At 39.9% G+C, this 12,191-nt stretch overlaps 1 protein-coding gene across 1 annotated transcript; it reads left to right on the top strand.

The window, feature by feature from the left end:
- Positions 1-231: 231 nt before the first annotated feature.
- On the top strand, positions 232-8,177 carry LOC136129082 (histone-lysine N-methyltransferase SETMAR). Its single transcript, XM_065885166.1, has 2 exons — positions 232-348; positions 7,338-8,177. The coding sequence occupies exons 1-2, from the start codon at positions 232-234 to the stop codon at positions 8,175-8,177; spliced, it is 957 nt and encodes a 318-aa protein (XP_065741238.1).
- Positions 8,178-12,191: the final 4,014 nt, after the last annotated feature.

The following is a 12,191-nucleotide window of genomic DNA, read 5'->3' as shown; positions in this document are numbered from 1 at the left end:
AACCGAGCCAGACCAAAAAAAGTCAAGGAACGCAGAGTGAGAGTCGAGGGAGGTAACGCCCTCACAGGCAAACTTCTGATAGGGGAGATAAAAACTACGACTCCCATGAGGCTGTGCGGCCCCGGGACCCGACTCCCAGCGCCCTCTGCGAGGTTCAAGAGAGTCTAGGTGGTAGAGGCGTCGTGTCGGCGCAAAACGGCCGCTAAAGCCGTGCAGAACTGGCCCTGCGGGATGGCGGCCTCTGAGGAGGAGCCTGAGGCCTTGATGGAGCAGCTGGACGTCGCGCGCAGCCTGGAAAATTTGCCTGTGAGCGCGTGGCCCCCAGGGACAGAGCCAGAGCCCTTTCAGGTAGGGGGCGGGGCTCGGCCAGCCCGAGAGCTGCGCGCGGCCCCTGAGGGCGTGGCCGGTACCCTTTTCTATGGAGGCGGAGCTAGGCGGTCACGAGCGCTGCGCGCGCAGCCCGGGGATGGGGCTGGCGCCCTTTCAGGTAGATTGCCGGGGTAAGTGGTAGCTGGGTTCAGCTCTCAATTACCCTACGTGGTAGTGCTTCGATTGTTGTCTCCAAGTTTCTAGACCTTTTTTTTAACCCGATCGCACAGCTATCTGCTAACGGGAAAAGCTCTTAAATAGTTAACAGATTTCGGTCTTTTCCCATTAACCCTTCGCAATGACCTTTACATGTTCTTTTCTGCCCATAGACTGGCAGTTCCCTGAAGGCAAAACCAGAGGTCTCGTGAGGTCCCTTGGAAAGAGCCGTGAGAACCTGGCTTTTTGTCCTGGTTCTGTCCCCAGAACTCGTTGAGATCCGGGGCAAATCAGTTGCCTCTCTGGTCTCAAATGTCTTGTTTGTAAGATAAGCCATGGGGCCCATTAACGGATCTTAGCCTAGTGTCATGATTAAAAACTTAGCTTCTAGAGTCATTTAGTTGAGGTTTCCCTCATGCTGTGAGCACTTTGGCAAATATAAATAGCCTCAGCTAAGCCTTAGAGTCCTCCCGTGTGCGATTAAAATAGTAATACCTCTCTCCGGATTGCTTCGAGAATTACAAGTAAAATACAGTTCCTGGTTTGCTGACAGAACTCAATAAATGTTAACTACTATTATTACCTCAAAGACCTTTGTGCTCCAACCTTCTCACCCCTTTGACCTTGGCCTGCATGTTGCCTAAGGAACAAGGAATGACAAAAAAAAAGGATGTTGGTTGGAGTGGAAAGAGCCCTGGACTTGGAAGTAGGAGAGCTAGGTTCAGGGCTTAGCATCTTAGCCATGTCTCAGAGCCTGAGTTTCTTCATCTGCAAAATGAAAATAATTAAAGTTTTAGTGCCCTTGTCACACCCATTATTGATATCAAACCCTGTCTGTCCTTCCTAGGGTTATTTTGAAAATCAAGTAAGAGGACAGATTCAGCAGTTTTCAAAGAGTAGAGCAGGCTATTAATGTTAGAAATGGTTAGTTTTCCTCAAACTACATTAGGCAGTTTATCATTAATAATACAGGTGGCTAGCGCCATACTGAACACTGATCCCTAAAAGCTTATTGAAGACCAAACATTGCTGAATGCCTGGTCTAAAACACTGACATATGTTGTCTTTCTTCAAAAGATAACTGAGTGCCTATAATGTGCCTGGCACTGTGTTAAGCTAGGCATAGAAGATAAGATGGTGCCAATACAATTCCTGCCCTTGAGCTTACAAGAGCATATGGAAAGCACTATATGGGGGGCAGAGGAAGCCTTGTGATTGATCCTTATACCTATAGTTGATGGGCATAAATGAAAAGGAGACTAAGGCTCAATCCCACAATGTTCTAGCGTCCTGGCTGTATGCACAGCTCTAGGTAGACTTAGAGTTACAAATAGAAGACAGGATCCCTTCCTTAAGGAGCTTATAGTCTTACCAAGAAGATAAAACATGCTTGAAACATGTAAATAACAAGCCTAAAAGGGCCTTCAACTAGTTTGCTTCCATATATTCATGGAGCACAATACCAGTCTTACAAAAGGTCAAAACAGCTTGCTTGCCCCAAACCCTGCCTTCATAGGCATGTGCACACATAAGAATTAAGGCATGAAAAACTCAGAGTAAAAATAACTTTGTGTCTAGTTTGCCTTTGGGTCCTGTATGAAAAGGCAAAAAGAACATTCAAATGTTCAGATCGGAAACAAGCACATCATAATGACATCGGGGTCAAAAGACAAGTAGAAAATAAACCGATTGATTTTCTTGAACTAAGAGTTGGATCTAGCCATTTTTCAGGTTTCTGAAACCAGCTTCAAATATCCTTTTTAAGGTCTCAACATGACCTTGACAAGAATTGTCTGGCTCACAGTCTCCTAATAGCTGCTTGGAGCAAAAACAAACTCATGGGGCTAGAGGCCAAGTACAAAGATTCTTGTAGCTGGTGTTTCAAAACAACCAAAAATGGAATGAAGATTTTCACAGCACTTCCTTAAAATTCAGAATTGAGGCCTAGATTTTAAGCCCAGAATATTGTGCAGTGTCATGTTTCAGTTTCTGGGGTTTTGGTACAGAATGTGACTCAGAAAACTTAGTCTTCCAATCAAAAATTATTAAGAGCTTCAATTAAGCAATCAAATAATATTTCCTGAGCCCCCTGCTCTGTGCCTAGTACTATGGATAGGAACCCAACCCCTATCACCATTCCATTCCCCAAACCTCCTGACCATGCCTTTCCTTAAGACGTTTGGTAGAAAGGTCAGACCTACACACTTAGAGCCCAACAGTCTATGCCACTTAGATCCCAAAGTTCATACTATTAATAAGTGCAGGTCTACTTCAGATAAGGGAGAAATTAATTGTAGCCAAGGAGGTACAATATAATTGCACTTTAACATGCTGTCCTCTGTTTACATTTTGGCTTCTTGGGTGACCATAGTTTATAAAAAAAATTCTCAAGTTTTCTGTCACAAAATGTGAAGTCTCCATCCAGTTCTTCAAGGATCTGGTTTCTAGTGCATTTTGCACTGATCATTTTGTATTTATTCTCAACTCTTACATGATCAATTTTGCACTTTGATACATACCAGGAAAAAGTAAAGCTTTTGTTATGACTACTGAAAAAATGATAAAAATCCCATTCTTCATGTCCTCCTTTGTATTTTTCTGAGTTGTTCTTTCTAAATCCCAGCATGTGCATACAATACACAATAAGGTAATATTTACTGATGATTGAAAGCAGTCTGTGCTGGGTCAACTCTCAGTTTCCCCCCATCAAGATGGATAAATAATGGAGGTAGGACTATAATCATATGGTTTTCCAAATATAATTTTGGTTTGAGTATGTTTAAACCTGAGAAGTTTAACTCCAAACCTATTTTTTTCACCACCCTACTAGATAGCCTGCATAATTCATATTGAACACTTAATGTGCCAGCCACTAGAGAAAGCTTTTTACGTGGTTTCTCACATTTATTTCCTTCACAGAAACCTGTAAGAGAAATAGAAAGGGAATGTTTAGAGAGCTTAATGTGCCAGAAATATATGATGTTTTAAATATAAAATCTCAAAATAATATCTAGAAGAATTTAAGAAAGTTACTATTTTAAAAGTACAAAGTGGCCCACACAGAATACAGTGTTATGTTCATTAAGTTTCTTGAGAACCTTTCCCCCCTCAGATACAGGTAGTGTCCCTCTTTTATAGTTGCCAATGCATACTTTAGCAAGTCACTCGCTGTAAGGTCACAGTGCTAATAAGATCCTAGTCCTGTATGTGTCTCCTCTAGGACATTCCATGTTCTGCATTAAGACGTTCTCCACTGCTTGCCCAGTGTTCAGGCCACAGTCACAGTTTTCCTGGCTAGTCTCCTTCACGCTTTGCTCCATTCTCACCTCCCGGTTGGAGACCTCATTGCTCATTAGCCGTTTATATCTTTGACTAAATTTTCCAGCCATTTCCTGGAACCATTCTCAGCTTCCACCCTGGGTTTATTAGTCAAGACTCATTTGTTTGCAAGAAACGTAAATACAACACAAACTAACTCAGGCAAAAAAGGGAAGGAATTTCCTCATATAACAGCAAAGTCCGAGACTGTTAACTGTAGGCATCTCTGGATCCAGGAACTCTCAAGGTGTCATCAGATATTTCTCTCTACCACCTCCCTGCTTCGCACCCCTGCTCCCCTTTCCTGTGGTGGGCCACACACTCAGTAGGTCTTATGTGTGTGGTACAACTTGGGAATGCCTGATGGATACTCTGTAGTTTAGCAAACCCAGTGGAAAAAGAATGCCTCTTCCCTAATTTTTTCAGCAAGAGTCCCAGAATTATATTTCATTGACCTGGCTTATGTCCTGTGCCCATCCATGAACCAAAAATACTGTTGAAAAGAGCAAGCGATGTTCTGATTAGCCAGGTTTAGGGCCCACCCAACCTGAAGCCCCATGCAAACCATTAAGACAAGAGCGAGAAGGGTTCCCCTGGGAAGACTCAGGATGCTTTCATCAGAAGAAGAATAGATGCGGCATAGATTTTAAAACATGTCCAGGATTTGATCTCTCCTTGGCGTAGGGTAAGCACAAAAACCCCTCAGGGTAACACCCTTTTTGGATCAGTTTGGTCCTGGGCTTTGTACCAGAGAGTAGGGTACAGACTATGGAAAGAGTGTTATAAATGGGGAGTATTTAAGCTGATGCCAGCTGATTCCTAATTTGTAACACACTTAACATTAGCTTTCTGAAACGCAGAATTTAAGTTAATATAAATATTTGAATAAAATGTCAGATTATTTCTGAAAAAAATAATTAACTTTTCAATATATAGATACCTGAAAAGATAGATGATTACATAATGATATGTTAAATCAGACCACAGTTTTCAAAAGACTATTCTTTAGTATAGCCATTTTTCTAAATCAGGTAAAATATCTTTTTGGAATGGTATTTAACCAACCTTTTTACGAATGAGAAAGTGGAAACATATAGAGATAAAATGATTTGTGATTATTATTGGTATCAGGGTCAATGATTACATCGATCAAGGGGAAGAAAATATTCTCTTTAAACAGGAAGATTATCCAGAAGTCTCTATTATCCCTTGGACGGTGTTTGCAGCTCATTTGGAATCAGCTACCATTTGTAATCTAAGTCTCTAAAGGATCTGAGATTGTGCAAAAAGTTTAAATTGAAGAATTTTTAAAAATGTATCACCAGGTTCTCCAAAATCTTATTTTAAATGTAAAAATAAAAGCAAAAATAAGCAAATAATAGTATTTTTTCCAGAAAGTATTTATCCATATGCAAATAAGTTCAACAAGGAATAATATGCTCTCCTGGTTAGAAAACTACAGTAAGTCAGAGCTGATTTTAAAAGTTGTTATCTGCATCAAAAAATCAATCAATCAATCACCTTAGAGTTTAGTGATTTCTATAGTACATTAAAATTTATGCACCTTTAAGAACAAATCAAGTGAAAAGAATTCTTCATGAAAAGTTTAACAAAGTGGTAGTAAAATCTTCATTTTAAAAGCACTTCTTAAAATGTCTCAGTAACCATTTCTAAGTTGACTCTTAAAGTCTGGAAGTAGATTCTGTAAAAGACAGCAGTCATTGAATTTGACTGATGGGGCATCTCTTTCTAAGCCATCCTTCATCCTTTTATGACATCTCTGCTAAGCTAAAGCTGTAAGAACCGACACAAACAGGAGAAGCTATTTCCACTCTCCACCCCCAAATCACTTTTTAAGCAGTATTGGCCTTCTCCCCCTCCCCCACAGGTACGCCCACTCACCACCCTTTCACAGAAGGATGTCAATCCTTCCCCCCTAGCTCAGGGTTTTTTAAAGTATAGGATTTTGCACCTAACTGCATAGCTCCACCAAGGCCTCCACAGGGAGTATAACTACATGCTGCTCAATACTTTTTCTAAAAGTACTGACACAATGTTAATGGATAATTGACCGAAAGGCTGTTCAAACGTTCCTCTGGATATGCTAAATTCTGTCGACTGGTCTCTTGCAGAACTGCTCTTACTGACTTCATGTGGCAGGATGCCAACAGCCTTTATTGAGGGTCAGAATGAATGAAATGAAAAACAGCCCATGAAACTGCATCCTGGAAAAGAATGGTTTAGACAGACTCATTTGTCAAATTTCTCTCCCATCTCCATACTAGAAACAGTCAATGCTTCTGAACAGTGAGATTATTCCTTATGGACAGTACAAGCCATACTAATCATCTAATCGTATTTCCCTCTTTGAAGTGGCTGTTCTTGGGCAGAGCCAAATGTCCAGTCTACTTCTGCTGTACACTTAGTGTGTCTAAGCTCTCTCGACTTATTTTTCCCTTCACCTTACTTTCCTTACCTGTTGTTCATTTATCTTCCCTCTTTGTAAGCTTCATTAAATCCTTTCTGGAACAAAACAAGTATAAATAAATGAATTGTTCTATACATGAAGAAATATGCTGGGCTCTTGAGAGATACTGTAATCTTCAGGGTTTGAGAATATGCTTCATTCTGCCAGTGAAGAAATAACCAGAGGTCAGGTTTCACAGAGAGACTTTAGACTTAAGACTTCTTTATCATAACATTTTATAAATGTAACATTTTGAAAATACAGGTACGTGTAAAAGACAGAGAAACTTCGCACTTAATAAGAACAGGATTTCTTTACACGTACATAATATATCTACAGTAAATGTCAATATGTATTAATATTATGTGACAATTTTTGGAATTATCTCTGCAAGTTTTTTGCCAACTTTCTGCTTTTAACTTTGTGAAGACTCAAATAGAACTATAAGGTAATAGCATTTTTTAAAAACATGAGAGAATATATAAGAATTTAGATAATCTTCAAATTTAAAAATTCTTCTAAAAAATCAATGGAAGACTCTCTCCCAAAGGCCATTTTTCATTGATTTATCATTTATGACCTTCTTATCCCCAAAAAGGGTCTGAGGTAACTCACAATAAAAATACATATATGCATTTGTATTATCAGATAAATGTGAAAGAGATAAAAGCCAAGGACAAAACACTTAACTGCATTCAAAACCTAAATTCGGCACTGATTTTCCTGACACCTAAAGCTAACAGGGAAACAAAATGGATTACAAATTTTTCAATATCTGATAAGAGAAAAATACATAAATTTTTCCACTGCTTAAAAGGAAACCACCAAATTTTAAATCTAAAAATTAACCCTGGTTTTTAAATTGGAGAGAGATGTTTTCAGGCAATATTGTAATATATTGCATTTTGTCTTTTTTGTTTCATTCTGTTTGTTGGAATTAGGAACTGTCTCAGCCAAAAGCTGCTTGAAATACAGATGAGATATATGACCTGCCGTGCTGACTTAACAGTATTTCTGTTTTTTGCAGTATACTCCTGATCATGTAGCCGGCCCTGGAGGAGACACTGATCCCACGCTAATAACCTTTCCCGGATGCGTTTGTCTCAAAACTCCCTGCCTCCCTGGAACTTGCTCCTGTCTCCGTCGTGAGAAGAACTATGATGATAATTTATGCCTCAGACACATAGGATCAGAAGCAAAGTGTGCTGAGCCAGTTTTCGAATGCAATGTCCTCTGTCAGTGCAGCGACCACTGCAGGAACAGAGTGGTCCAGCGGGGTCTGCAGTTCCACCTCCAGGTGTTCAAGACAGATCGCAAAGGCTGGGGACTTCGTACCTTGGACTTTATACCAAAAGGACGGTTTGTCTGTGAATATGCTGGCGAGGTTTTAGGATTCCCAGAAGTACAGAGAAGAATTCAGTTACAAACAATACACGATTCGAATTACATTATAGCCGTCAGGGAGCATGTTTATAACGGGCAGGTAATGGAAACGTTCGTTGATCCTACCTCTATAGGAAATATTGGAAGATTCCTTAACCATTCTTGTGAGCCAAACCTATTGATGATTCCTGTCCGAATCAACTCGATGGTACCAAAGTTGGCACTTTTTGCAGCCAAAGACATTGTGCCAGAAGAAGAACTCTCTTATGACTATTCAGGAAGATTTCTTAATCTACTGGATAGTGAAGACAAAGAAAGGCTGGATAATGGGAAATTAAGGAAACCTTGTTATTGTGGTGCTGAATCCTGTGCCGCGTTCCTGCCTTATGACAGCTCACTGTACTGCCCCTTAGAAAAGCCAAACACGGGCGAGGAAGGAAAAGTAGAGCAGAAGCGTGTCTGGCCTCACAGTGGAGGAGAATGAGGAGGAATCGAGCGTGTTTGGCTCAGCCCTTCCTGGGTTCCCCTCTTACAAGCAGCTCACCCTCGGGGTCAGTCTCTGCTCTGTGGTAAGGAGCTTGCCCCTCACTGTAGGGGAGCCCAGTGGTTGTAACTTAGGAATGTGGCAGAGACTACAGATTGTCCAGCAACACTCTCTCTCCCCTTCTATCATAGAATTCTCAGTTTTTAGCTGGGTACATGACTGCCGAGAATGCTCACTTTTCCTAGTGAGATGTGGCTAAGCGACTATGTCATAGCTAGTGGAATATGAGGGAAAACGTTGTGCCCTTAAGTGGAGATATCCTTCCCTTATCCCACTCTTTTTTCTTCTTGGCTGGAATGTATACATGATAACTGGAGCTGGAGCATCCATGCCATACCCCAAAATAACCTTGGAGAAGGAAGCCACACATAGCAGATCAGCAAAACTGAAAGGAGTCTGGAGGCTGTACACTGTCCAACACTCTACCAGCCCTGATCTGACACCTCTGGACTATTCGGTGAGAAACTGTGTCTTCGTCATTTATGCCACTGTTATTTTGAACTTTCCAGTACTAGCACCAAACCTAATCAGTGATCCAAGGAAACCCTGATGGCTGAATACCTAAGCCTTCCTTTCCAGTCAATTTTATCAGTAATAAGGCTGGTATTTTCATTTCTGTATGACTCCAGCAGTTTATCTCTCATCTGTTTCTAAACATATCAAGGAAGAGGGCATGATTAATTATCACCTGCTAAAACCCTAATGATTATCACCAATAGTGAAAAATATAACCATGAGAATGACTTCCACGTATAACGAAAGGTCATAAAAGGAAACAAATTGTAAAATTTTTGCTATATACCTGCTGTACTTCAAGGCTTGTGAAGTTATGCTTCAAAACTTCAAACAGCCTCACTTCATGTATTAACGACATGAAAATAACCCTGTCAACACCACCAAAGGTGATGGGAGTTTTAAAATTCAATTTAAACTTCTGGAGAGGCAAAAATCTATAATTTCTTTTTCTAGTACATTTAGACCCTACCACCAGGAGACTCTGGGCTTTCAAAGTTATATCATAGGGATCCATGTTATATATAATACTCTACTCCTGTATGATATAAGTAGGATAGTTGTACATTTTAAGTGAATGAAATGTATGGTATGTGAATTATATCTCAATAAAACTGTTAAAATAATAACTATGTTAGGGTTTGTGTATTCACATAACATTATCAGGAATGGTTCCATGTGAATAGATAGTAGAGTACACATAAAATGCCCCAAACTACAAATGTGAAGTGTCTAAAACAGAATGAATTTTTCCTCCAAACTCATCATTTCTCCCTGCCAGCCTTCCTCTATAACTGATTTCTCTGAAGCAGTCCTGCTTTTTGTAAGGCAGCTTGTATCTCTCATTTTAAAATGGCCTTTCTCCTCCTCACAAGGGCTTCTAGTAACTGAGCTACTTAAGAGGCAATAAGGAAATGGTCAGAAGGAACATGAGTGGCTCACTGTTTGATGCTCCAGATACCCTTTCCTTCTTCCTTGTGCTCCGTATCTATTGAATATCACCATCTGTGTATCAGAAATACTCCAGTTAGGACACGAGCAGCATCCTCCATCTTGATGTCTCTTCCAAAGACAGAACTCACTGAATATAGACCCTTGGAGCTTTTTGTACTCACACACAAGTTTATTCTTTTTTTTTTTTTGCGGTACGCGGGCCTCTCACTGTTGTGGCCTCTCCCGTTGGGGAGCACAGGCTCCGGACACGCAGGCTCAGCGGCCATGGCTCACGGGCCCAGCCACTCCGCGGCATGTGGGATCTTCCCGGACCGGGGCACAAACCCGTGTCCCCTGCATCGGCAGACGGACTCTCAACCACTGCGCCACCAGGGAAGCCCCACAAGTTTATTCTTAAATAGCAATGTCGCCTGGAAATCATATTCCTAAAGTAAGAGTTGAAGACTCTTCCAAGTCTTTTCTAGGTGAGTTAACTGCATTTACTTAATTGCCATGTTCCTAAGAAAGTTGACACTTCTACTTTTGAGAGCAAACATTAAAAGATATACTTCTGCTTGACTATTATCCTAATATAAAAAACATAACTTTTTTACAATTATAAATTAGAATTTTAAAAAGTGTTATGTGTCTTCATGGAATTAAAACATAAAAATGGCTCTGAAGTCAGTTTCCACTAAATTCACTAAGAATGTGGAAACGTGTACCTTGGAAACTGTTTCGGCCCAAGAATAATAAAGATCATACTTGGAGGACAAAACTTTTCAAATCTTCTTTTTTAAATTAATGTTTTTAAATTTCAAATTAATATTCACAAAATATCAGTGGCTGATAGATTTTGTTCTTGGCTAAATGGAAAATTTTGCCTTAATTGAAATGAATATTCAGAGATTATTTTTCTCCCTCCCTGTTTTCAATATTAAGCCCCAATACTGCCTAACTCTGAAGCATAAGGCAGGAGTGGATTAAGTACATCAACGGTAGACTAATTTGCGTAGAACAGAGGATTTTAATCTTAAACTCAGGAAGATCTCGTTTAAAAAGGGGGAAAAAATCTCCCAAAGTTGTTTTCATTCCCTTGAGTGTTCAAATAATGTTCTCTGTGTAACATATTCCTTATTACATATTCCTCTCCAGTGTGTTAGTGTTGAGCAAGTTACTGAACCTCTGACTCTGAATTCCCTTTTCTGGATACAGCATTTTTGGGAGAATCAAATAAGTTAACACTTGTAAAGCGTTTAAACAATGATGCAGCACTAAGATAGCGATAACCAAAAGGACAACTACAAGTGTTGACAAGGATGTGGAGAAAGTAGAACCTTCGTATATTGCTGGTAGAGTTGTAACATTGCACAACTACTTTGTAAAGCCATTTGGTTAGTTCCTTAAAATGTTACACATAGAGTAACCACCTGTCCCAGTAACTCCATTCCTAGGTACTAGACCCAAGAGAAACGAAAACATGTCCCACCAAAAACTGTATGCAACCTTTATAGTGGCATTATTGGTAATAGCCAAAAAGTAGACACAACCCAAATGTCCACTGACTGAATGAATAAACAATATGTGGTATCCATATCACAGAGTATTATTCAACCAGGAAAAGGAGTGAAGTGCTGACACATGCCACAACATAGATAAACCTTGAAAATACTATGGTAAATGAAAGAAGCCAGACACAAACAGCCACAAATTGTATGATCCTATTTATATGAAATGTCCAGAATAAGCAACTATAGACACATAAAGTAGATTAATGGTTGCCAGGGGCTGGTGGAGAGGGAGGTATAGGAAGTGATTGCTAATGGGTTCAGAGTTTCTAGGGTGAATATACTAACAACCCCTTTCAAGTGATGACTATCGTGTTATGTGATTTATATCTCCATAAAGCTGTCATAAGAAAATGAAACAAGAAGATATGGGTGCCTGTCACTTGTACTGGTAACCTGTAACTCTGAACATTGCTCTCACAGATAAACACTCTCAGATCCCAAGGAAATTCTTCTCCACTTGCTTTATGTCCTCAAAACAAAACATGACCGCGTCTAAGGTTGTGATTTTTTGTGGCTATCACCACTATCAGAGACAGACCCTGCTTCACAGGGCAGTGAGATTTTGAACAGTAGGAGTGCTTAATTTGGTAAGAACATGGATGGATTAATCAGTCAGATCCTTCCTCTCAGACAGCATGAATGCAATTCTTAAATAACAAAGTAATGTTTCCTTGTAGTATTGAATATCAACTTTCTTGCGTCTCTTTCTGTTCAAGTTTGTGGTTCCAGAGATTTGTGTGGTTCCTCACGAATCAGCACAGTGTTCGTTACAGTTGCACATGGAGACAGAAGTATTTTGCAATATTAAGCAATTCATATTACTTTTACCTTTGTAAATGTGTGGGTCTAGAGGTTTGATATTGGTTCTTCACATTACTTAGTTCTTCTCATAACATTTAAGAGAGTTAAAATGACAACATAAGAGATAGCAGTTTAT

The sequence above is a fragment of the Phocoena phocoena genome, chromosome 10, assembly GCF_963924675.1.
Source record: "Phocoena phocoena chromosome 10, mPhoPho1.1, whole genome shotgun sequence".
NCBI lineage: Eukaryota > Metazoa > Chordata > Mammalia > Artiodactyla > Phocoenidae > Phocoena > Phocoena phocoena.
Note: the sequence above shows the minus strand (reverse complement) of the source record. Positions and strands in the feature narration are given on the sequence as shown.